The sequence below is a fragment of the Drosophila pseudoobscura genome, chromosome X (assembly GCF_009870125.1).
Source record: "Drosophila pseudoobscura strain MV-25-SWS-2005 chromosome X, UCI_Dpse_MV25, whole genome shotgun sequence".
Classification (NCBI taxonomy): domain Eukaryota; kingdom Metazoa; phylum Arthropoda; class Insecta; order Diptera; family Drosophilidae; genus Drosophila; species Drosophila pseudoobscura.
In genome coordinates, this window is record NC_046683.1 from 16,604,580 (window position 1) to 16,630,075 (window position 25,496).

The 25,496-nt window shown below is 44.4% G+C and overlaps 2 protein-coding genes and 2 long non-coding RNA genes across 5 annotated transcripts in view; 1 reads left to right on the forward strand and 3 right to left on the reverse strand.

The window, feature by feature from the left end:
- The window catches only part of LOC4814989 (uncharacterized), a 35,130-nt gene that overhangs the window by 8,678 nt on the left and 956 nt on the right, over window positions 1–25,496 (forward strand). Inside the window, exon 2 of the mRNA XM_001354583.4 lies at window positions 24,810–25,191. Within this exon, the coding sequence (XP_001354619.1) occupies window positions 25,137–25,191 (55 nt within the window). The 5' untranslated portion in view covers window positions 24,810–25,136. The remainder of the gene's footprint in view (window positions 1–24,809; window positions 25,192–25,496) is intronic.
- Window positions 8,336–23,513, reverse strand: ENGase (cytosolic endo-beta-N-acetylglucosaminidase). 2 transcript variants are annotated; one of them, XM_001354584.4, is made up of 4 exons: window positions 23,094–23,513; window positions 10,360–10,597; window positions 9,985–10,302; window positions 8,336–9,911 (listed from the first exon to the last, which is right to left on the reverse strand). In XM_001354584.4, the coding sequence occupies exons 1-4, from the start codon at window positions 23,380–23,382 to the stop codon at window positions 8,711–8,713; spliced, it is 2,046 nt and encodes a 681-aa protein (XP_001354620.4). In that variant the 5' UTR covers window positions 23,383–23,513; the 3' UTR covers window positions 8,336–8,710. The 2 variants fall into 2 exon arrangements, with proteins under 2 accessions (XP_001354620.4, XP_015041517.2); XM_015186031.2 differs by lacking the exon at window positions 23,094–23,513 and adding an exon at window positions 22,919–23,080.
- Window positions 12,166–18,308, reverse strand: LOC117184419 (uncharacterized). Its single transcript, XR_004469740.1, has 4 exons — window positions 16,911–18,308; window positions 13,619–16,848; window positions 12,539–13,556; window positions 12,166–12,180 (listed from the first exon to the last, which is right to left on the reverse strand). It is a non-coding gene; the product is annotated as an uncharacterized lncRNA (long non-coding RNA).
- On the reverse strand, window positions 19,623–21,125 carry LOC26532197 (uncharacterized). Its single transcript, XR_004469741.1, has 2 exons — window positions 20,203–21,125; window positions 19,623–20,140 (listed from the first exon to the last, which is right to left on the reverse strand). It is a non-coding gene; the product is annotated as an uncharacterized lncRNA (long non-coding RNA).

Genomic DNA, 25,496 nt, shown 5'->3' on the forward strand with positions numbered 1-25,496 from the left:
CGAGTAGATCCCCTCAGAAATTCTTGGAAATTCTCAGCGCAGTTGGTGGCCAGCGAGGAGCGCTAGACAAGTTCCCAAAGCGAAAACAGAAACTTGTAAAAAAGTTGAGCAAATGAGCAAAACGTGCCAAGGGGGCGGAAAGGGGGTGTACGCGGAATTCGGAGAAGCTGTCGCTGGGCTGGCAAATGTCACTTAAAAAGTTTTGGTTTTTTTTTGGCCTGGTGAACAGACAAATTTTTTTTTGAGTTGTCCTCTACTTTTTTGGGTCCGCGGAACGCTGGAGAAATTTTAATTGAAACTGACAAGATATGTACGTACGAAAGCACATATGTAGGTCTCGGAGCCTGGGAGATGGATACAGAAGAGAACTGCAGTGACTGCGTGCGCGTTGGAGAAACAATGCATTGAGAGGACATCAACGTGAGTGTCACTTAAGACGAAAGATGTACGGATACAACTGGCAACTGATAGAAAGGCGGACACGATGTTCAATAATGTTAAGCATACACACATCATTGATTGTTTAAATATGTGGAGATTTTAAATGATGGATTGATGTTGTGATAAAGGCTGTGATTGCGAAGAGCACTTGTCGATAATTACAAGACACTCCAGGAGAAACATAATAATAATATACATTATACGAACAGCTAACATTGGTGTCTTAGTATTTGACATTCCTGGAAATTAAACAAAGCATAAAAGCTTTTCAAGTAATTATTCATTATGACAATAATAGCAATAGGCAATTATAATTTGTACTAGCTGACCCGGCAAACCGTTTTTCTCAGTATTGTCAACTACTTCTGTAGCTCCGAACGATGTCATTTGAAAGCAGGAATTGTACGTATAGAGCAAGCTGGTCAACGGCTCTGTTGGTGTCTCAATTTAAGGTATTTAGCTACCAATCAGTACTCTCTTTGAGTGTACTGGCACGCTTGTCTCCTTTCCAATTGTCATTGCTGATTTCCTTCATCTCGTGCCTCTTGTGACATGCTCACACGCACATTTTCGTTATCTTGTTGGATTCGTTCGTCTGTTCTTTCTGCTGTACTATTTCACATGTTTCTTACAAGAATGAAAATCTATAACATACGCCTCAGGCAGTAGTATAGCTGTTAGTATAAAGCTGGCATTGGAGCGATTGATCTGCAAAGTTATGTTAAGCCACGGCCCCGGCAGTAAGCATTTCATTCCCTCACACCTGATGCATACAGTCGTCAGGAAAAATATAGTTCTGTGAATCCCGTGGATGGTGGCTTAAGATAACCCATCGTTATGTCCATGTGCCATCATCCAAGAGGTTTTGTAAGCTTTATATGGATTCTATAGTGGATGTCCACCCTGGACAGCATTTAACAAGCATTTAGGATTCACTTTTCCCTAGTGGCTCAAGCTTGGCCGTTGGGACAATAGTATATGAAATGTATTTGTCCTAATTCGATTGCCCAAATGGCCAACGGTAATGGCAGTGCACCTGCTTCGGTTACTTCCGGCTGCGCTTCCTATCTACAGTTCTCGGTGGCGCATCCGGTTTGGCCTTCAACTTCCACGCTTGATTTCCGCTCGGAGTTCTCTTTAATTTTAAGGGGGTGGGGGTAGAGGAAAACTGTGCCTTAAGACTCTGACCTTGTCCAGGACAGAGAGTTGGCAAACGGGGTCCTGGCCATGTTGTCGTGGCATCGGCATTGGCATCGGCCCTTGACAGTTAGTCAGTGTCAAGCTTGGATTTTTTTCCCTTAGTTTCCCTGTCTTCTTTTTTTTTGTCCCGCTGCCAGTTTTCATGCTCGAAGATCTTTTGATTTATGCGGCTTTTGCATATGTCGCTTCCACATGGAGGACACGGTCACGTCGGAAGTTCTGTCAGGACATACAACGGCAGCCATAGCACGGAGCAAAATAAAGAAAAAGGAAAGCGAAAAGGAGGCTGAAACAGAGATAGGCCAGACAGTCGGACAGGGCAGGACAGGACATGGCGGCCGATGGCGTTTCCTGCTTTAAGCTCTTATTTATGCTATCGCTTCAGTTCTTCGTCAAAATTATCAACGAAACGAAATATGGGTAGCGAAAAGGTTATCGAAATATTAGGAATGGGATGGGGGCGTGGAGTTGGAGGCAAGGGCTCTATTATTAGAGTGTCCTTGGCTCGTAAACAACAAATCCATTAGAAAGAACAAACTGCACAAAATACCCTTCGTTTTTTTTGTTTGGTTACCATCTCGAGTGGCAAAAGATGGAGGAACGACACGGGTCTGCTGCTGGTAGACTGGCAGTGTAGTGCCGCATAATTTTCGCACTGGCGAAACTTACCCGATGATGTGTTATTTTTATAGCCTGTCTAGCTCCGGTCCCCCGAAAGCAGAAGCAACAACAAGGACGCCGATTGGCAGCGGGATGTGACGTCAAAGTGCTGTCCAAACTACGTCTGTGTGTGTGTGTGTGTGTTTTTGTGTGTGTACGTGGTACAGTCTTCCAGGAATCTTTAGAGCTTGACAGGAAATCTGCAGCTAACAAGCAACAGCAAACAAGGGACGACTTATTTATAAGCTAATTAGGATGCTCAGTAGTACGTTCCAAATCGAAAAGGATATCATTAAAAGGAATTAAATTTATAAACCCAAAGTCGAATATTAAAGGGCTTATATTTATATGATAGGTGTGTTCCGAAGGAAGGGTATCTCGAGCCTCCTTCCGCTGAGAAATGGTTAAAGGAAAATGAAAAAGAAAAAGAGAAAGGTGAAGGTGACGTGGAGGGTTTTTGTGCGCACTTGAGGACTCAGGTCCATGGGGCGGAAGGAGAGGCTATTCCCTATTGCCGTTAAGGCTCTTTGTCAGCCTGATAAATGAAATGTGATTGAAGGATTTCTGAGCTTTTGCCCCGCAGTTTGAGCAGCACTGATGGTTGCACTGCTTGCAGTTCAGAGAGCACTCGAGTTTAGTTTGTTTTCTCTAGAATTGGAATTCCAATTGAGCCTCGATTCGCCTGTTGCTGCGTGTGGCACGTTTCTGATTCTGACAGATGCAGATGCCCGATACTCGGCTGGCAGGCACTGAGGGACGAGAGGCCACAACAGAGCTAACGACTGATGGGCAGCCGGAGACAGACAGACACCCGTTGGCATACTCGTAACACCCGAAAGTGAAATAATGAATGTTTAGCTAAAGCGGCGACGACAAACAAGAAAAATGAGTTTCGTGTAGCGGGAAATCCTTCAGAAATCCATCCTTTTCCACACCCAGCACTCAGCAGAAAGGCGGGTATATGGGTCTGAGAGACTAAAGGAAACCGCCAAGAAAAACATTCGGATATATACATATTGTTTCGTTAATATCGAATTTTAACTATTAACTGGGTTTCCCAACCAGCCGGCACACTTCCAGGCTGCTTTGGCCTTTTACCCCTGCTGACTTGAAGTTTCCACTCCCCTTTTTTGACCCATGGAAAAGTTGAGGAACACGTTTCCGTGACGTGAAAGTTGGAATTTGTACATTTTGTGCTCTCTCACTATAGGCATAGATGCAGTTTCTTATTATTTATTATCACAACTAGTATATGACTGAAAGAATGAAATATTTAAATTACAACCTCTTAAACATATTTAAAAAGGCAAATCAAATTTGAGGTTAGGCTAAAGAAAAATTATTTATAAAAAAAGCAGAGGCTAAATTTCCCTGGTAATGGTGTCAAATTAATGTTAATGCTTCAGTAATTCATCAATTTTTTCCCTTTTGCAATTAAGATTCATTTTATCGCTGAACATTTTTTTTCCTTTTGAAAACGAAGAAGTCTTGCGGATTGTGAAAACGGGAGCAGAAATTTATGGGATATCAAAAGCAAATCGGAAAACTTTTGTTAAAGTGAAAGCCGGAGCCTGGCTGAATGTCTGTGCATTTAATTTGGCTTCTGAGGTCCTTTCAACACCTAGAGGTACCTTTCCAATCTTTCGATCAAGACACCAACGTTCATAATGCAATATTTTGGGTTCAATTTTACATTTATTTGTGTAGAGGGTATTCAATATTATAGCCACTCCTTTTCGCTACATTGCTCTGCCTTCAAAGCAAATAATCAACCAAAAAATAGCAAAAAAAAAGTCAAAAAACAACAAAACAAAAACCAGAGCCGGAATATTTTTTTGCACTCTCGCCGTTTTGTTGCTCCACAGCTCCAGGATTTCTTTGGTGCTGATGCTGGGGGGTTGATACTTTTTTTTAGTATTTTCTTTTGCCTTTGCTGCTGGCCATGAGGAAAAGTTATGAGGCGCCGCGAGACCCAAAACACACAGAAAACCAGAAACACAGTCAGAAACACACGAAGAAATGAGCTCCAGCCTCAAGGATTTGACGCTCTGATGCCTGCCAAGAAAAGGAGCAAAAAATGGGCAGAGCAGTGGCTGGGCCGCGCATTAAATCTCATTTTCATAAAATTCACCAATAAATTTCCCCGGAGCAAGGCAACCGGAAATCTCCGACAAATACAGTGGGGATCTGTAGGGCAGAGGTACATTTTAGAGAATAAAGCAATAAAAAAAGGTTTCGTTTCGGTGAACTAAATTCTAGATGAGAAGTAATGAAAATTACATTGCATTGCTTTATCCAAGCTATCGCTTGAATTGCTTAAAAAAGGACGATCCTAACCCGAATAAGTGTACAAAAATTAAATGTACAATTGTAGAGGTATGGAGAATTCTACCCCGCTCTGGCCACTGCCTTATTTCCATACATATCTGCAACTGTAAATTCATGAAAATGTGCAGTGTCCTGCCCTTGCCCTGCCCCCACATGATGTTCAACCGGAAAAATCGAAAATTCATTTAAAGCCATCCTACATATATGTACGTATGTCAGGCTGTGCTCTTGCGGGCTGCGTGAATGCCCTTAACCAAAACCAAAATTCACGCTAATTGCTCGACATTTCAATAATCCAGACTAAAGGGTGTGATGGTCATGCAGCAAAATATGCTGCGTTTGCAGAACTACCAAAACTGGTAGAGGATTTCGATCCATACAGGATTCCCACCTGAAGAGATGAATACATATAACGATACCCATTTTCGAGGGGGCCCGAGATGATTTACATGTGCTAGATACATATTTTCTAGGGTATTCCGAGCATCGTTGTGGCCTTTTTTCTGCCTCCTGTTGCCATTTCGTATTGGCTTTTGATGCTATTCATGGTCTTGACCGCGGTTTGGTTTTGGCTTTAGTTGGACGCTGGTTTTTGATATTGACAGTCATTAAAGCCGCGCCTGGAAGCGTGCTTTAATTTCTGCCGAATGGATAATGACTGATGGTAGATGCAGGAACAAAGACGGCAATGAGAACTCATTAGTGTGGTGTGCAGGGGGTTCGTGCCGGTCTGGCCACATTAATGACGGAGTCACGCCCCGCACAAAGAGGTGGGCAGGACGACGGCGAGGGGTATGTGGATGCGAAGGGTAATTTAAAACTGCATATTGCCACACACTTGATTTTAATTTGATTTCACTGTGCTCCGGGCCCCACGCCCCGCGCCAGTGCCATTCCCGCCTGTCTGCAACCGGATACAGCAATTAGGATAAAATGCTCCGCAGAGATAGCGGAAGCCAAGGCGTGGAGGAACAAGGATTCGTGCTTCCCTTCTGCCTTGCACTGCTTGCGTGCCGGCGGCTGGAGGGCACAAACAACTTCAGTCAGTACGGAAAAGGGATATTTGATTGGATTCGGATAGCAAAGGAGCATTTTATTCTCAGCCATGAGGGTAAGAAATATCTCGTAACTGCCCCAAAATCTGCAATTTCACAACATTATAAACAGAGCAGCCACAGGGGCGACAGGCAACAGGAGAGGGGCACAGAGAGGGCTGTCACAAATTGTATTTTCCCTCTACAATAGCTGACAGATACATTTACATCTGCGGTTGTGCTACCAGAAATATGACCCTCCGAGCAGGTGGCATATTCAATTGAATTTTCATTTCAATTTAAATGCATAAAATGCATGAAAAAACCAACAAATAAGGCGGCAACCAGGTAGCTTCCAGCCGAATTCCGAATCTAGGTCAGGCCCAATGGCTTTGTGTAGCTGTTGCATCCTAGGCACGCCACTCGGTATATTTTATTTGTGGAGACGTGTTATTAAATGTAGTACATTCGAGCATTCAAAGGGCAGACAGTCGCCACAAAGCATTGCTCTTGATCCCAAATTCCAAAATTTTTACTTCGGCAACGCAAGGGAATAGTGGAGATCGCTTTCGCGCCCGATAATGCAAAAACAAAATCACAGTTTGTGTGATGAGGCTCATCGCTGAACGACTCGAATGTCGTGCTTACCGCCGCTAAAAAGCTTGAATATTTATATTTATATTTTATACTCAAGAATACCTGTTTACTTACTCAATTTAGCTATCAACGGGTGTCTTTCTGTGAAGATCTCTCAAATCTGAAGATGGCAAATAGCAAAAGCATCCCTGAACAGGACTAATACCTTCTAAAGTTAGTTTTTCGAAATCAAATATTAGGTTTATGTAGAGTTTGCCCTTTGATGAAATTAGACAAGCATCCAATTCACTACCGAACGCTTTTGTCTCATTAATATACCCATAAAGCGGCAGCCCACATAAAGCCGAATTTCCCGGAATTCCCTCTTAAGGGGAGGTATAATATATAGCAGGTTGAGGGTATCTTGTGGTCGAATTCAGCTTTGAAGTGTTTGTACTGCAAAATGTAGTTGGAAAGGTCAGAAAAGTTAGCTTATCATAGGACTAGTAGTGCGGGAAAGTCGTGCCTCTGTTTGATTTGCGGTTCGCTTTTCCGCACGCCTTTCCTCACACTTCCATCTCCGACTGTGGCGGGGGTGACGAATAGCTGATATTAATGAAGGGGGAAACCCGAAATCAATGCAATAGAGCTGGTGACGTTTATCACTTTGAAATGCGGTCAGTAGCAGAGTTTTATCTACAGCTAAGCAGTGCAGTGCAGTGCAGTGCACTTGCAGTGCAGTGTTGGGAAGGAAGGGTGTGGCTAATTACAACGCATGTTACATAAAAAAGCTGACAGCCAAAGAGGGGGAGAGGTCCACGAAAGCAGATAATGTTCTTGATAAACTAAATAGTGGAGAGAGGTAGAGAGGGGGATCTGTTACTGGGCAACGGATGATGCACTGCTTTTGGCAGCACTTTGCCAGCACGCCCAGGCCCCCCCTGCCCACCCCATCGCCCTTACAGCTTCCGCTTCAGCGCCCCCAAAGCCAAAGCGGCACGGCAAAGCAGAGCAGAACAGCGCACCAAAGTTGAAGGGGAAGGCCAAGCCGAAAGTCAAACAAAAAAGGCGAAGAACTAAACAAATAAAATGCCATAGAGCCGCGCCATGGAGGGGGCCTAGGGGAGATGCTAGGCTGCAGATGCTGTCATGCATGCAGAAATGATGTCAACTGCGCGTGCCACAGACAAGCAAAAAACAATCTGAAATCTGCATTAAAAAATGTCAAAAAATTACGCCGCTCACGTTGGAGAGGAAAGGCAGCAAAAAGGTCTCCCCTCGTTGAAAGCCGAAGGTGGAAGGAAAATATTTACCATGCCACGGCTTCACTTCCAGCAAAATGGAAGTTTAAAAGGAATTTTCTTGGTCAGTCAGACACGCACAGATACGCAAATTGCAGTTCCTCGAGCAGGAGCACAGATAAGCAGCTGCCAGCCAGAACAAAGGGTTCCAGTGGCTTACAGTCTGTGCATCGCTTGCGGTTAGTTTAACTAAAAAGAACTAAGCTTGTCAAATGCCAAAAGCTGCTAATTAAATACAGTATAAGTCCGGGGAAAACGAGATTATAGTTTAAGTACTTATTAAGAGGAGAATGACAAAAGACAAAACCCCAGGAATTGCTTAAAACATTTAAATTAATTAAAAACACACAACGAAGAAGCCACGGAAGGCAGCTTCCTTAGCTTAAGCTCTACTACTATTACTATAGGCACTGTATGTACCTTGGAACCATGGTTCTAGAACCTAGAACATCCACAACCTAAGACGCTGTCGTCCTCTGATCTCTAATAGAACCTGGTTCGATTTTTATGCGGATTTATTGAGTAATAAGGACATTTAGCAGATATACAGATTTGAAGTAAAAGCTATTCCCATTCTTCTCAGAATTTTCAATAAAGTGAAATGTTTTTGGAACCATTAAAAAAAAAATTAAAAATTAAAACTTATATAATTTATAAAAAATTAAACAAATTGAAAACAGACATATTTTCTGAAATACTGTTGCCGCACCACAAAATTGAAAAATTAATGTTGCATTAAATCGAATTCTTAATCGGATAATGCAGATACCCATCAATTATACAATTATTGTCTCTTAGTTTTTTTTACACATTTTATTTACGTTAGTTATTTATTTTATAGATGTACATATGTCACTTTGTTACTTTGAATGCCTAAAAAACGTTCTCTTGCAGCGGTATGTTTAATAAAATATTTCTGGTTAAAGCAAATATTATACAGCTGTGCATAAAAGATGCCTATGTGTCATAGAAAAAAAAGCAGTAGTTACAGCAGACACACTTGTGCATAGAAATGTACAAAAAAAGGAGAAACCGAGCCATGAGCCAGGAGTTGTGATCCAACGATATAAGATGCTCGTGGTGGAAAAGATTTCACCTGTGAAAGCAGGCCCGAGGAATGACAAAGAGGTATACAGGGGTTAAGGATGGAGGGGAGTATGGTTAGTTACTTTAGGTTAGGTTCTCCCATAACTGGCGGCCATAAACATCGATGCTAGCCTTCTGGCTGGACTGCGTGGCCATCCAATCCTCCTGGAACAGGCCCTGCACATAGATGGCCCCCAGATAGGCGTCCGATGTGGACGCCAACGATCGCCGGCACTTCAGCCCAATGTCCTTCACCACGACGGGTCCATCGAACCGAGCCAGATAGTAACGCACTCGCCAGCCGTCACCCAGCAGACCGGAACTCTGACGCAGTTGTACGGGGGCCAGGCCGGAGGGCAGTGGATCGTCCATTGGGGATATGTAGCAAAGATGCGGAGCCACAATGTTAGTGTTGTAGGAGCCGCAGAACAAGTACAAATCCTGACTATGCCGTTGGAAGGGCGAGAGCCTCACGACCACATCAAAGGTGTGATCTCTGCTGGCATCATCCATGCGGTAGGCATAGCCCAGCAGCAACACACCCCGTGGCAGGACGAATTCTGTGACGAAGAGCCGGAAGGCACGCTCGTAGTTGATCACCTCCAGAGAACTGCCGCCCGTGAAGGCCGTGTGGAAACAGTGCCGGGCATTCTTGTCCAGGGGCACCGACGGCTGCAGCGATTGGCGGGAGAGGTTAAAGAAGGGTCGGCCCGTCGCCGAGGCATCACGCGACCCGCGCACAAAGCTGGCCTGGCCTGACCCCACGCAGAAGTCCGTGTAGAATGGCAGCGCCTGGTACGGGTGGGTGGCCAGCAGGGGCCAGAGGCGGGCCCACCAGGACTCGTTTCTGCTCAGAAAGGCGGCGTTCACCTCCTCGTCGCCATTCGCCTTGCTAATGTCGTAGCCTTGCCAGTTTCGCAACGTCTCGAAGGACCAGGCGGGCGCAAAGATACCCGCCGAGAAACCGTTCTGGGCAATCCGCTCCATCGTGTCCAGGCTCTGGAAGCCGCCCTTCCGACTCCGCCCGAAAACATCCAGCCCCATGAAGACTCGATGCTGGGGCGAGCCCTCCTGCCTGGCCAGGCTGGCACTGCGCTCCAGGTGGCCATCGTTCCAGGCATAGTTGATCAGCATGGCATCGCTGATCCGGAAGAAGTCCACGTTCCGTGCGTTCAGCTCGTTCTGCCAAAGCAACGCTCCGGTTTCGATCACGCTGTCGTACCAAAAGACACGACCATGCGGCACCTGCGACTCAGTGGCAGAGCGCAGCTCTCGGACAAATCGACTGGGGGGAAGGAGAGATGAATAATCGGTTAGTTCTTGGGGATGGATCCATGGATGATCTTCCCAGTACTCACTGCAGATTGGGCATGCTTGTTTGCGGTACAGTCACTTCGACGTTCACCAGCCAGCCCTCGAAGCCGAAGTGGAGACAGAGACGGGTCAAGGCGGCCACGGTTCGGTCCACGCTCTCCTCGCTGGCCAGGACCTCGACGAGAAGGCTATCTGCCTCCACAATGTAGGTACCCAAAACGGGAACGCCATGTCGATGGGCGGCGTTCAGCCAGCCGCTGGGCGGAATGGTCACGTACTTATGGCTGAAGTAGCAGAAGTAGTCCACTGCTGACCAGTGGAGAAAGCGATAGTCATCGTACTTCTCCGAGCTGTGGAAGTGGCTGCAGAAAGACAGGATTCGATCTTCGGGAATTCGGAATGCACACCCATCCACTCACCGATCCTCCAGGTAGTTGCCCATCATGTCGTGGCAGACGAGCAGCTCGCGCCTGTTCTGGTCGTCGACAGCACGTCGATGATTGCTGACAAAGTCTGCCTGCTTGTCCAGGTACACTCCGCCAGAGCGGATGCGCGTGTCCAGAGGCTGGACATATTGGCGCCAGTCAATGTCCCGACTACGCACTTGGAATGCCAGAAGCTGGCGGTTGTCCAGCACCGCTTCCGCCTCGAGTTGAGCTGCAAGTGACGGTGTTATATGAGTGTGCCTGAACATCTTCTGAATTGCAGTTCCCGGATGTGAATTGCTCGAGTGTGCGCTTTCGAATGGGGCAAGTGCGGATTGCATGAGTGGGTCGCTGTGGATCGCCACCCCCAAGGCTCACTGCGGACTTATCGCGAATGGCTGTCGACCCGCCTAATCTTCAGAGAAAATTGCGCGGTGGCCCCAATTGCAAGACGATGCCGACGAGACTTCTTTCGATGCCCGAGTCGACACTAGCTGTCATCCACCTATCCATCATTTCCATTTCCAGTTTCACTCCCACTCCCTTTTTCGAAGGACAGCGACTGACCCTTAGAGCAGTGTCACGGGCAAGTTGTGACATCGTTATCCAGTCTAGATATGCAATAAAATGGGTTTCGCGCCTCAAATTTAGTCATGTATAAGATTATGGAAAGTGGATTATGGATTATTATACATAATAGAAGTATTCGGTACTGTAATTATTGTAAAATTGCGATCACTTCTGTTGAAGATAATAGTAGTTTAATGGCTGTCAAGGCAGGGGGTAGACCACTACGACTAGATAAATAGTTTCCACTGGTTTCCACTTCCAACATTATAAATTAATAGGACTATTCTTTGTAATTCTGATCTAACGCTACATAGATGATGATCTTTCTCCAATACCTAGTTAAACCAAACGCCTCTCTCCTCTCCCTTGGGCCCATTTGCCCATCCCAGGAACTTGGCCAACTGTGGCATGGCATGGCATGGCACGGCGTTGGCCAACACTTATGCACTTCGTTTCAATTAGCAGCGACGTGGAACGTCCACTGCACTTAATGCGCAGTTAAATAATGGGAGAGCTCTTTGTTTTTATTACACTCCTGCCCGGCCTCCGCTTTAAAGCAGCTGCTGCGCTGCGAACAGAACCAATGCTTCAGCTTATCGGCCTTATCGCTCATCCCGAACTTTCTCTCATTTGAGTACTTGAGCGCCCTTAGCCCCGAATCCCTAGCACCGAAATTTCATTTCTCGTTCGCTCACTGCCCTCGCCTTACCTACTCTATATTTCAAGGGGTATATTAGTTTTCCAGCAGCTGGCTGTGTAACATTTCAAAGGGTTTTAGGTCCTTTAGACATCCTCCGTTTTGGCCAGACATTACTAAGAAAACTGTAAGACTTTTATTGCAAAACTGTTTGAAAACTAAAAGGATCCCTCATAGATGATATATAGGAACGAGCGATCCTTAGTTTTAGTTTATTGTAATGTGGGATATGTCCTATATGGAACTACGCCTGAAAAGAGGTATTCAAATAAATCATCTTGTGTATTTTGGGGCAACCAAAAGCTAGTCTTTCTTTCTCGTTCCATTTTTTTTTTCTGGTGAATATTTGGGCAGCGCTCTCGCCCCAGGGTGGAGTGGAATGGAGTGGAGCGACCTTCGGACTCATTTCGATTGCAGTTCCAAAATTTGCAGCAGCATCAGCAATAGAAAGAGAAATAGAATCCAACGCTTCCTGTTGTGGCTGCCACTGCCACTACTGGCTGGTTGGTTGGTTTGTTCGGAAAAGTTTTCGCAACTGTTGAACGGATCTGGGAATGAAGAGGAGAGGGCAATGGGGGCGTCGTTTTTATGCAATTTGTGCGCTTTAGGAGTGGCAGCAGGCTCTGCGGGCGCCTGGGCGTAACTTTAATCTATCATTGCCGCCAGGATACGGATTCTGGCAAGCATGCAGCGAATACAAATGAGGGAAATGCGAGACGGCTTTGGACATGCTGTGGCTAAATGTGGGCCAATGCATACGGATCGACATTATCTCTGGATAATCTTTTATGCATTTTGCACAGTTATTACATGGAAGAGATATGTATGTATTATATATTAAATTTCTGTAAATGTATATGGCACGGGACATACAATTTTTGGGTTAATAAAAGATACCAAATATACCTTAAGCTTTCCTTAGATAGTTGATTATGTAAGAGGAATGTTGTGGAAGAACTTGAATTATAAATATTCCATGTGAACTGTTGCTGAGTTCTCAGATCGAAGTAAATGAAATGTCATGTCACTTGGTTATAAAAACTAATACCGGGACAAAAGTGTATGGAATGTGTTCTTATTTTAAAATCTTATTGGAAATGCACATATGAATGCACGTATTGCATATACATATATCTTCTTGATAAGTATCAATAGTCGAGTCGAAATAGGCGTCTATCCATCTGGGAAATCATAATCGTACAGAGAGATTGTTCTCGGAAAAATACCCATTTTTCGTAGAAATTTTATAGAACTTATGGATGAACCTATGATAAAACTTCGGCTCTGGCCTTCGGCTACCGCCGCGTCGTCAAGAGCCATTCAACGCTTTGCATGTAACTGCATACAACAATAGAATACAACACGAAACTGATCAACACAAGAATATAAATAATTAGAACACAAAATGAGGTCAATTAATAGCTTGTTGCCATTGGCTTTTAATCAGCTACAGAAGATCACGGATTGCCTTGCGAATGGGCCACAGCATGTGCCGTTCTCCAAGATGCCGAAGGAAGAAATGGAGAGGGCCGGGGTTTTGGTGGCTTCTTGCTTTCTGGATAAACTCTCTGTGAAAGATGAGCAAGAGAGCCAAATTCTGAAGATACTTTATGCACGGTAGACATCAAATCCAGTCCGTGGAGGCCTGCCGGAATCGGATGAAGCTGCTCGCAGAATATGTCCGGCAACTGGTGGACAGTTGGGTCTCCAGTAAAAAGCTGTCCGTGTCCCAAATGTTCCGGTGATAGGCATTCTGTAGGAACTTGATGATTATGCAGTCCTTGGTCCTTGGGCAGGTTTCGGTTCTCGTCCAGCGTCTTTTGTTGCTCCCCATTGACCGACATGACCTTTCCGAATGCCTCCTCTGCAGTAGGAAGTCCACCCATAATTGGAAAGTGATCCGTCGCAGCTGGAGTGGGAGACACTGCAAGAAAGTTTGGGGTTAGGCATTGAGTGGAAGCCTGTGATGTGGATTTTGCCTCTCACCGTTGAATCTCCGCTCTGAGAATGAAGGTAGTCGCTCTCGTCCAGCCGCTTGAGGAATATCTTGTTCAGCTTAAGATTTATCTGGGGGACCTTGCCGTATGCCCCAGGCAGTTCGTCCAACAGCCGGTGGTAAGGCTCCGTGGCTATGGGCTCACTGCTGGCATTGCAATTCGAGTGGTCCTAGCTTTCCTCCTCGAGGAGGAAGTTCTTGTACTGCGTGAGGGCATCGGACAGCAGAGCCCAGGGAATATTGAGAATCTGCCCTATGCCCTCGCGCAGTAGAAGAATTTCCTCCTTGAGGAGGAAAGCGAGGACCATGCCAATTGTAAGGCCAGCACTGAACCGATAGCCACGGAGCACTACTACCGTCTGCTGCACGAATTTCCTGAGGCACACGGCGAGGTCCCCCGTATGGCTATGGGATCACTGCTGGCATTGCAATTGGCATGGTCCTAGCTTTCCTCCTTGAGGAGGAAATTCTTGTACTGCGTGAGGGCATCGGACAGCAGAGCCCAGGGAATATTGAGAATCTGCCCTATGCCCTCGCGCAGTAGAAGAATTTCCTCCTTGAGGAGGAAAGCGAGGACCATGCCAATTGTAAGGCCAGCACAGAACCGATAGCCACGGAGCACTACTACCGTCTGCTGGACGAATTTCGTGAGGCACACGGCGAGGTACCCCATATAACTATCAAGCTGAACAAGCTATTTTTCTCGGACAGAACAAACAATTTTGGAATGATACTTGAGCGGAGTAGATTATCGAAACATAAAAAACAAAGCATGACCGACTGACAAGGATTCGTTTTGGAAGCAAAGTCAATGTCAAATTCGGAAACGGAACACGCTGTGGCACATTGTCACGGCCATCCGTGATTTTCTGTAGCTGATTAAAAACCAATGGCAACAAGCTATGAATTGACCTCATTTTGTGTTCTATTTATTTATATTCTTGTGTTGATCAGTTTTGTGTTGTATTCTATTGTTGTATGCAGTTACATGCAAAGCGTTGCTTGGCTCTTGATGACGCGGCGGTAGCCGAACGCCAGAGCCGAAGACCCTGGGATCCAGTTTCATGTGTTCGATTTGCGACATGTTCGCTGTATGAACTGGCACATCTATATACTGTATTGTTAGTGGTTCGTGGTTCAACCCATAGCGACAGAGTGTGGCCAGGCAACAGGAAACTAAGTACGGTCACACCGGTCAATCAGCTGTGTTTTCTTTACAAATGAATTCTGCCGCAGAGAACGGGATCCCTTGCGCCGTCGATGCTTCAGTGGCATGTGTCTGATCGGAATGGGCTCCGTTTTGCTGGCCCAGTCAGGAAGCAGTAAGCCACTGAAGGTCTTTGGAGCCGCTGCCGGTGCTCTGGGCGTGGCTCGTCTCACAAGTGTGTGGCAACTGGAGCAGCAGGAGAGCCAGTCAGTCATAAGTGTGTGCAATGATCATGTTTTGAATATCTCCATAAGCTAAATTACTCTGCATCCTGCCTCCAGCGGAGGAAAGAGACACAGAAAACGTGACACGAATTTAATTTTTGACTGATTAAAGATAAAGCCCCATCTTATTGCTGCCTTTTCTTTGTTTCTGCGTCTGCCAGTTGAGATAAGCCTTAGTCGTCGCATTTCTGTATTGGGTTTTCGTCCTAGTAGTGGAATCGAAAAGGGAATAGTTTTGGGCAGATCATGGAACTGGACTTGGACAATCCTCGAGTTCCGATCAGGCGCAAGTCCAAGTCCAGGAAACTGTCCTTGTACCCAAACAAAAGACTTTTAATCAAAGTTTGTGAAGTTGTAGTTACAGAATTAAACTGTGGAGATGATCATAAAAGAGATAATAGTGCGGACTTCTCACAATAAAGAATATACAATACGCTCGTAGAGAGCATTTCTTCGTAGACTATCGTTTAGATTATCGAACATAATCTAAAGTCATACATACATAAATATACATACATGGGCATAAATACTATGTACTATGTGGGTTTCTAAGCCCATTACACATTATAGTATCATCAATAATGATGACAGAAGAAAGTACGAAAGCTAAAGGAGGGGTGCGCCGCGGTATGCACAAACAAGCAGTTTCTTGAAAGCCAAAACAGTTGGAGAGTGTCGGGAGTGCTTCTATTTCCGCAATGCAAGATTGCGGGGAGCATTATGCTATCCGCTGCAAGAGTATACAAATAATAAAAATTACTAATATCGACGCTCCACGGGCTTCTCTTATGGGTGTACTTTCTAGATAAGATAATGTACAAAAAATTGTTGGTACACCGATTTCCCTCTGATTACAGTACGTAACAAGACTTTAGGTCACTTTACAGCCGCTTTAAAACACAAAGCGATTGAATTTCTAACTTCTAACTTATCACATGTTAAGTTATTTATTTAACAGAAAATGTAATATTTTCCATTTGATAATTAGTAATTATTATTCTAATTATAATTACATAGAACCTATGGATGAACCTATGATAGAACTCATTATAGTATAGATAATAAATTATTTTCAACCACTAACCATACAGCATATACAGATGTGCCAGTTCATACAGCACATCGAACCCATGAAACTGGATCCCAGGGTCTTCGGCCCTGGCGTTCGGCTACCGCCGCGTCGTCAAGAGCCATTCAACGCTTTGCATGTAACTAACTGCATACAACACAAAACTGATCAACACAAGAATATAAATAAATAGAACACAAAATGAGGTCAATTAATAGCTTGTTGCCATTGGCTTTTAATCAGCTACAGAAGATCACGGATTGCCTTGCGAATGGGCCACAGCATGTGCCGTTCTCCAAGATGCCGAAGGAAGAAATGGAGAGGGCCGGGGTTTTGGTGGCTTCTTGCTTTCTGGATAAACTCTCTGTGAAAGATGAGCAAGAGAGCCAAATTCTGAAGATACTTTATGCACGGTAGACATCAAATCCAGTCCGTGGAGGCCTGCCGGAATCGGATGAAGCTGCTCGCAGAATATGTCCGGCAACTGGTGGACAGTTGGGTCTCCAGTAAAAAGCTGTCCGTGTCCCAAATGTTCCGGTGATAGGCATTCTGTAGGAACTTGATGATTATGCAGTCCTTGGTCCTTGGGCAGGTTTCGGTTCTCGTCCAGCGTCTTTTGTTGCTCCCCATTGACCGACATGACCTTTCCGAATGCCTCCTCTGCAGTAGGAAGTCCACCCATAATTGGAAAGTGATCCGTCGCAGCTGGAGTGGGAGACACTGCAAGAAAGTTTGGGGTTAGGCATTGAGTGGAAGCCTGTGATGTGGATTTTGCCTCTCACCGTTGAATCTCCGCTCTGAGAATGAAGGTAGTCGCTCTCGTCCAGCCGCTTGAGGAATATCTTGTTCAGCTTAAGATTTATCTGGGGGACCTTGCCGTATGCCCCAGGCAGTTCGTCCAACAGCCGGTGGTAAGGCTCCGTGGCTATGGGCTCACTGCTGGCATTGCAATTCGAGTGGTCCTAGCTTTCCTCCTCGAGGAGGAAGTTCTTGTACTGCGTGAGGGCATCGGACAGCAGAGCCCAGGGAATATTGAGAATCTGCCCTATGCCCTCGCGCAGTAGAAGAATTTCCTCCTTGAGGAGGAAAGCGAGGACCATGCCAATTGTAAGGCCAGCACTGAACCGATAGCCACGGAGCACTACTACCGTCTGCTGCACGAATTTCCTGAGGCACACGGCGAGGTCCCCCGTATGGCTATGGGATCACTGCTGGCATTGCAATTGGCATGGTCCTAGCTTTCCTCCTTGAGGAGGAAATTCTTGTACTGCGTGAGGGCATCGGACAGCAGAGCCCAGGGAATATTGAGAATCTGCCCTATGCCCTCGCGCAGTAGAAGAATTTCCTCCTTGAGGAGGAAAGCGAGGACCATGCCAATTGTAAGGCCAGCACAGAACCGATAGCCACGGAGCACTACTACCGTCTGCTGGACGAATTTCGTGAGGCACACGGCGAGGTACCCCATATAACTATCAAGCTGAACAAGCTATTTTTCTCGGACAGAACAAACAATTTTGGAATGATACTTGAGCGGAGTAGATTATCGAAACATAAAAAACAAAGCATGACCGACTGACAAGGATTCGTTTTGGAAGCAAAGTCAATGTCAAATTCGGAAACGCAACACGCTGTGGCACATTGTCACGGCCATCCGTGATTTTCTGTAGCTGATTAAAAACCAATGGCAACAAGCTATGAATTGACCTCATTTTGTGTTCTATTTATTTATATTCTTGTGTTGATCAGTTTTGTGTTGTATTCTATTGTTGTATGCAGTTACATGCAAAGCGTTGCTTGGCTCTTGATGACGCGGCGGTAGCCGAACGCCAGAGCCGAAGACCCTGGGATCCAGTTTCATGTGTTCGATTTGCGACATGTTCGCTGTATGAACTGGCACATCTATATACTGTATTGTTAGTGGTTCGTGGTTCAACCCATAGCGACAGAGTGTGGCCAGGCAACAGGAAACTAAGTACGGTCACACCGGTCAATCAGCTGTGTTTTCTTTACAAATGAATTCTGCCGCAGAGAACGGGATCCTTTGCGCCGTCGATGCTTCAGTGGCATGTGTCTGATCGGAATGGGCTCCGTTTTGCTGGCCCAGTCAGGAAGCAGTAAGCCACTGAAGGTCTTTGGAGCCGCTGCCGGTGCTCTGGGCGTGGCTCGTCTCACAAGTGTGTGGCAACTGGAGCAGCAGGAGAGCCAGTCAGTCATAAGTGTGTGCAATGATCATGTTTTGAATATCTCCATAAGCTAAATTACTCTGCATCCTGCCTCCAGCGGAGGAAAGAGACACAGAAAACGTGACACGAATTTAATTTTTGACTGATTAAAGATAAAGCCCCATCTTATTGCTGCCTTTTCTTTGTTTCTGCGTCTGCCAGTTGAGATAAGCCTTAGTCGTCGCATTTCTGTATTGGGTTTTCGTCCTAGTAGTGGAATCGAAAAGGGAATAGTTTTGGGCAGATCATGGAACTGGACTTGGACAATCCTCGAGTTCCGATCAGGCGCAAGTCCAAGTCCAGGAAACTGTCCTTGTACCCAAACAAAAGACTTTTAATCAAAGTTTGTGAAGTTGTAGTTACAGAATTAAACTGTGGAGATGATCATAAAAGAGATAATAGTGCGGACTTCTCACAATAAAGAATATACAATACGCTCGTAGAGAGCATTTCTTCGTAGACTATCGTTTAGATTATCGAACATAATCTAAAGTCATACATACATAAATATACATACATGGGCATAAATACTATGTACTATGTGGGTTTCTAAGCCCATTACACATTATAGTATCATCAATAATGATGACAGAAGAAAGTACGAAAGCTAAAGGAGGGGTGCGCCGCGGTATGCACAAACAAGCAGTTTCTTGAAAGCCAAAACAGTTGGAGAGTGTCGGGAGTGCTTCTATTTCCGCAATGCAAGATTGCGGGGAGCATTATGCTATCCGCTGCAAGAGTATACAAATAATAAAAATTACTAATATCGACGCTCCACGGGCTTCTCTTATGGGTGTACTTTCTAGATAAGATAATGTACAAAAAATTGTTGGTACACCGATTTCCCTCTGATTACAGTACGTAACAAGACTTTAGGTCACTTTACAGCCGCTTTAAAACACAAAGCGATTGAATTTCTAACTTCTAACTTATCACATGTTAAGTTATTTATTTAACAGAAAATGTAATATTTTCCATTTGATAATTAGTAATTATTATTCTAATTATAATTACATAGAACCTATGGATGAACCTATGATAGAACTCATTATAGTATAGATAATAAATTATTTTCAACCACTAACCATACAGCATATACAGATGTGCCAGTTCATACAGCACATCGAACCCATGAAACTGGATCCCAGGGTCTTCGGCCCTGGCGTTCGGCTACCGCCGCGTCGTCAAGAGCCATTCAACGCTTTGCATGTAACTAACTGCATACAACACAAAACTGATCAACACAAGAATATAAATAAATAGAACACAAAATGAGGTCAATTAATAGCTTGTTGCCATTGGCTTTTAATCAGCTACAGAAGATCACGGATTGCCTTGCGAATGGGCCACAGCATGTGCCGTTCTCCAAGATGCCGAAGGAAGAAATGGAGAGGGCCGGGGTTTTGGTGGCTTCTTGCTTTCTGGATAAACTCTCTGTGAAAGATGAGCAAGAGAGCCAAATTCTGAAGATACTTTATGCACGGTAGACATCAAATCCAGTCCGTGGAGGCCTGCCGGAATCGGATGAAGCTGCTCGCAGAATATGTCCGGCAACTGGTGGACAGTTGGGTCTCCAGTAAAAAGCTGTCCGTGTCCCAAATGTTCCGGTGATAGGCATTCTGTAGGAACTTGATGATTATGCAGTCCTTGGTCCTTGGGCAGGTTTCGGTTCTCGTCCAGCGTCTTTTGTTGCTCCCCATTGACCGACATGACCTTTCCGAATGCCTCCTCTGCAGTAGGAAGTCCACCCATAATTGGAAAGTGATCCGTCGCAGCTGGAGTGGGAGACACTGCAAGAAAGTTTGGGGTTAGGCATTGAGTGGAAGCCTGTGATGTGGATTTTGCCTCTCACCGTTGAATCTCCGCTCTGAGAATGAAGGTAGTCGCTCTCGTCCAGCCGCTTGAGGAATATCTTGTTCAGCTTAAGATTTATCTGGGGGACCTTGCCGTATGCCCCAGGCAGTTCGTCCAACAGCCGGTGGTAAGGCTCCGTGGCTATGGGCTCACTGCTGGCATTGCAATTCGAGTGGTCCTAGCTTTCCTCCTCGAGGAGGAAGTTCTTGTACTGCGTGAGGGCATCGGACAGCAGAGCCCAGGGAATATTGAGAATCTGCCCTATGCCCTCGCGCAGTAGAAGAATTTCCTCCTTGAGGAGAAAAGCGAGGACCATGCCAATTGTAAGGCCAGCACTGAACCGATAGCCACGGAGCACTACTACCGTCTGCTGCACGAATTTCCTGAGGCACACGGCGAGGTCCCCCGTATGGCTATGGGATCACTGCTGGCATTGCAATTGGCATGGTCCTAGCTTTCCTCCTTGAGGAGGAAATTCTTGTACTGCGTGAGGGCATCGGACAGCAGAGCCCAGGGAATATTGAGAATCTGCCCTATGCCCTCGCGCAGTAGAAGAATTTCCTCCTTGAGGAGGAAAGCGAGGACCATGCCAATTGTAAGGCCAGCACAGAACCGATAGCCACGGAGCACTACTACCGTCTGCTGGACGAATTTCGTGAGGCACACGGCGAGGTACCCCATATAACTATCAAGCTGAACAAGCTATTTTTCTCGGACAGAACAAACAATTTTGGAATGATACTTGAGCGGAGTAGATTATCGAAACATAAAAAACAAAGCATGACCGACTGACAAGGATTCGTTTTGGAAGCAAAGTCAATGTCAAATTCGGAAACGCAACACGCTGTGGCACATTGTCACGGCCATCCGTGATTTTCTGTAGCTGATTAAAAACCAATGGCAACAAGCTATGAATTGACCTCATTTTGTGTTCTATTTATTTATATTCTTGTGTTGATCAGTTGTGTGTTGTATTCTATTGTTGTATTCAGTTACATGCAAAGCGTTGCTTGGCTCTTGATGACGCGGCGGTAGCCGAACGCCAGAGCCGAAGACCCTGGGATCCAGTTTCATGTGTTCGATTTGCGACATGTTCGCTGTATGAACTGGCACATCTATATACTGTATTGTTAGTGGTTCGTGGTTCAACCCATAGCGACAGAGTGTGGCCAGGCAACAGGAAACTAAGTACGGTCACACCGGTCAATCAGCTGTGTTTTCTTTACAAATGAATTCTGCTAAAAATTCGTTAGATATTTGATAGAAATTTTTAGCACAGTTGGCTCTGGAGAACGAATCGACACTTCCAGAAGCTCCATTTATTTCCTTTATAAGGGATTGGGTGTTTCCAGATATTTTCCAGATTTTTTTCGATCACAAAGTAAAAAACAAAATGATTCTGCTATTTTGCCGCAGAGAACGGGATCCTTTGCGCCGTCGATGCTTCAGTGGCATGTGTCTGATCGGAATGGGCTCCGTTTTGCTGGCCCAGTCAGGAAGCAGTAAGCCACTGAAGGTCTTTGGAGCCGCTGCCGGTGCTCTGGGCGTGGCTCGTCTCACAAGTGTGTGGCAACTGAAGCAGCAGGAGAGCCAGTCAGTCCCCGAAGATTCTCGAGAGTCTCATAAGTGTGTGCAATGATCATGTTTTGAATATCTCCATAAGCTAAATTACTCTGCATCCTGCCTCCAGCGGAGGAAAGAGACACAGAAAACGTAACACGAATTTAATTTTTGACTGATTAAAGATATAGCCCCATCTTATTGCTACCTTTTCTTTGTTTCTGCATCTGCCTGTTGAGATAAGCCTTAGTCGTCGCATTTCTGTATTGGGTTTTCGTCCTAGTAGTGGAATCGAAAAGGGAATAGTTTTGGGCAGAGTGGAACTGGACTTGGAGAATCCTCGAGTTTCGATCAGGCGCAAGTCCAAGTCCAGGAAACTGTCCTTGTACCCAAACAAAAGACTTTTAATCAAAGTTTGTGAAGTTGTAGTTACAGAATTAAACTGTGGAGATGATCATAAAAGAGATAATAGTGCGGACTTCTCACAATAAAGAATATACAATACGCTCGTAGAGAGCATTTCTTCGTAGACTATCGTTTAGATTATCGAACATAATCTAAAGTCATACATACATAAATATACATACATGGGCATAAATACTATGTACTATGTGGGTTTCTAAGCCCATTACACATTATAGTATCATCAATAATGATGACAGAAGAAAGTACGAAAGCTAAAGGAGGGGTGCGCCGCGGTATGCACAAACAAGCAGTTTCTTGAAAGCCAAAACAGTTGGAGAGTGTCGGGAGTGCTTCTATTTCCGCAATGCAAGATTGCGGGGAGCATTATGCTATCCGCTGCAAGAGTATACAAATAATAAAAATGACTAATATCGACGCTCCACGGGCTTCTCTTATGGGTGTACTTTCTAGATAAGATAATGTACAAAAAATTGTTAGTACACCGATTTCCCTCTGATTACAGTACGTATCAAGACTTTAGGTCACTTTACAGCCGCTTTAAAACACAAAGCGATTGAATTTCTAACTTCTAACTTATCACATGTTAAGTTAATTATTTAACAGAAAATGTAATATTTTCCATTTGAGAATAAGTAATTTGGCCTTGCTCTTATTTTCTATAAATTTGAAAAATTTTGCTACTTGATTAGGAGATTTGAATAACAATTTCAATAAAGTAGAATACATACATATGTAATGAAGGAAATGTAATCCAACTCGCAAATGGCACAATAATCTTTGTTTTACAATTTCTTTGGTGTCGTATAGCTTCGAAACGCACCTTAGAAGGTACATGCATGTACATACATACATATGTATGTATGTAGTATGCTTATAAGTACAAATGTATGTAGTAGAACGTACGGCATCCACAGGTGCTGGCATCCAAACAAACTTTTTGGTCCCCTCCCACGCATGACGTCAAAATCTCTTGCTTCTGCTCCTGCTCCTCCTCCCCATCCACCACCACAGCCGGTATTTGCGGGGGTTCCTCTTCTTTGCTGTGCTGATTGCAACCGGTTTCCGAATTGCCGGAATTGTTGCCGCTATCCAGGCCGATATCGTTCTGTTCTGTGTGATTGTTGACCTCCCCGCTATTTGCCGGTACTTTATCGGGGACTGCATCTTTCGGATTGGATGCAGACCTCTTCATTTTGCACACCGATAAACTTGAAACGCACAAATTTTAACTAAAACTCCAACGAGAATGGACACAGCACCAGTGATTGTTTTGATTGTTTGGTGATTCAACAACAATACAGCGTCTCATATGATGAAAAAACGAACTTAGCCCACCCAAGCCCCCTCTTTTTAAATAGATCAACTACTTGAGGTAGATGGCTGAAAAAATTAAAGATTCTAAATTCTTCTTGTAAAAAAGCACGTTATCTTTCACCTAAAATGATTGAATTTTCATTATTTTTGGTGGAATATTAAAATACCCCCTTGGCTTACAATGGGTTAATAGTTCTCCGTCAATGATTGGAAACCATATTCCTCGATTTTGATATTCCGTGGAATATTACTAGCTGTATAGATCTCTCAGCGTTGCCCACATAATTTAATCCAATTAAGGAACGTATTTTCTACTTGATTGGTTTATTTTAAATACTTGCTCTTATTGGACTTTTAAAAAAAAAAGATTTTAGCAAAAAAGGTCAAACCAAAAAAAAAAAAGTAATAGAGTAATCGGTCCCATTGTTCAATTTTCATATTCCGTTTAATAATGCTGGCTAACTAAAACCTTCAGTCCTGCCCACATAGTTTTATCCCATTGATGAATACATTTTCTACAAGATTAACTACTTTTAAGTACTCCCATTTGTTTTGTTTTGACTAAAACCAGGTATAAACCAAAAAGTTCAACAAAAAACAGCCGCAATATGCTGGTTTGAAGACTTGTTGCTTATCAACCGGAGTATAGGCATTTGTATAGATACTGTAGATACTGTTTTCCAAACTGTTTTTAAAACGTAATTAGTAAAGAAATTTTCTCAAATTGATATGTTGTTAGTTTAGTTTCTTGTGTATATTTTGATCCCGATTCCAATTCTTGGTCTCCATAAAAAGGCAATAAAGTGCAAAATATCGTTGTGATAGCTTGAAAACAGAGACTCACTAGTTTCATTTCCGCAATTCTATAATATCCTTTTCCCTAAGATATGCAGATCCGTGTCATGTTGAGGGATAATGCTGTTCGTTAACCTTAACCGATTTAAAGAGGGCAAAAAGAGCCGAATGGTGCGCGCCAAATATAAATTGTTTGAAAGTGAATGAGCGACAAGCATTCACTGAGAGAAAAAACTGCGAATGGAAGTTTCTATACCATTTGTTCTTGAATATTCCCTTAAAAATGAAATTGAATAGAATTGTGTGATAGCACAATCAGCTGTCCCAATGGCGTGCTGTATTGGCATACGCCGAACGCTGACGCGGCAGTGTTGTAAAACAAGTAAAGGGCGCGCGCGCGCTCCTTTTCAAATTTGATTTCAATTGATTTGCATACCAAAATGGAAAATTAATTATTTTTGTTGCCTTGCTATATTATTAAAATTTATGACTCGTCTCGTCTCCTTTTAGCTTCTTGGCAGTTCGCGGCGCTGCATTGGCGCCACTGCCAGCGTAACGACCGAGTTGCCGGCCAAGGACGCAGAACGCAGGATGCATTGCAGTCTACTCCACCCATAAATTGCAATTAAACAAGAGCCAACGAGAGAGAGAGCCGAGTTGAGCCGGACACCAGCCACAGAAATAACACCAAGAGGAATAACAAAACAAAAACACTTAACTTTGCTGGCAAGGGCGGCAAAAACCAAAACAAAAAAACAAAAAAACGCGCAATTGTTTTATTAGTTGCAAAAACTTTTCCATTTTTGTGGCATTGTTTTGGTTGAAAGCTGAAACAAAATGCCAGCGGGTCGTGTGGCTGGCAAAGCCGGCTACTCCAATCACTACTACAATGGTAAGTGTTTCGATAATGATCCATTCTGAAAACAAGCATACCCCCACACACCACACCACCCACAACCCACCTCCCCCTCACTGATGAGAGTTTAAAGAGATGACCATTTCTGCGTACAGCTGGTGCCAAAAGTCATGCCACAAAGGCCACAACTACAGGCCTCCAAGAATCCTCCTGACAATGATTTAATTTGGATCAGATTTCGTTGAATCGCTTTAGCAATAATAAGTGCATATGTTTATCCTGTATTCCTGAATCCATTGCAGTAAATGCATATAGATTTGGGCTCGTTAGATGCATCTCCA

Coding starts and splice junctions, on each gene's coding strand:
- ENGase (XM_001354584.4), bottom strand. CDS start 23,382: ATGAAGAGGTCTGCATCCAATCCGAAAGATGCAGTCCCCGATAAAGTA. Junction 10,598..23,093: donor TGCCAGCACCTGTGGATGCC/GTACGTTCTACT, acceptor CGTCACTTGCAG/CTCAACTCGAGGCGGAAGCG. Junction 10,303..10,359: donor GGCAACTACCTGGAGGATCG/GTGAGTGGATGG, acceptor GTCTTTCTGCAG/CCACTTCCACAGCTCGGAGA.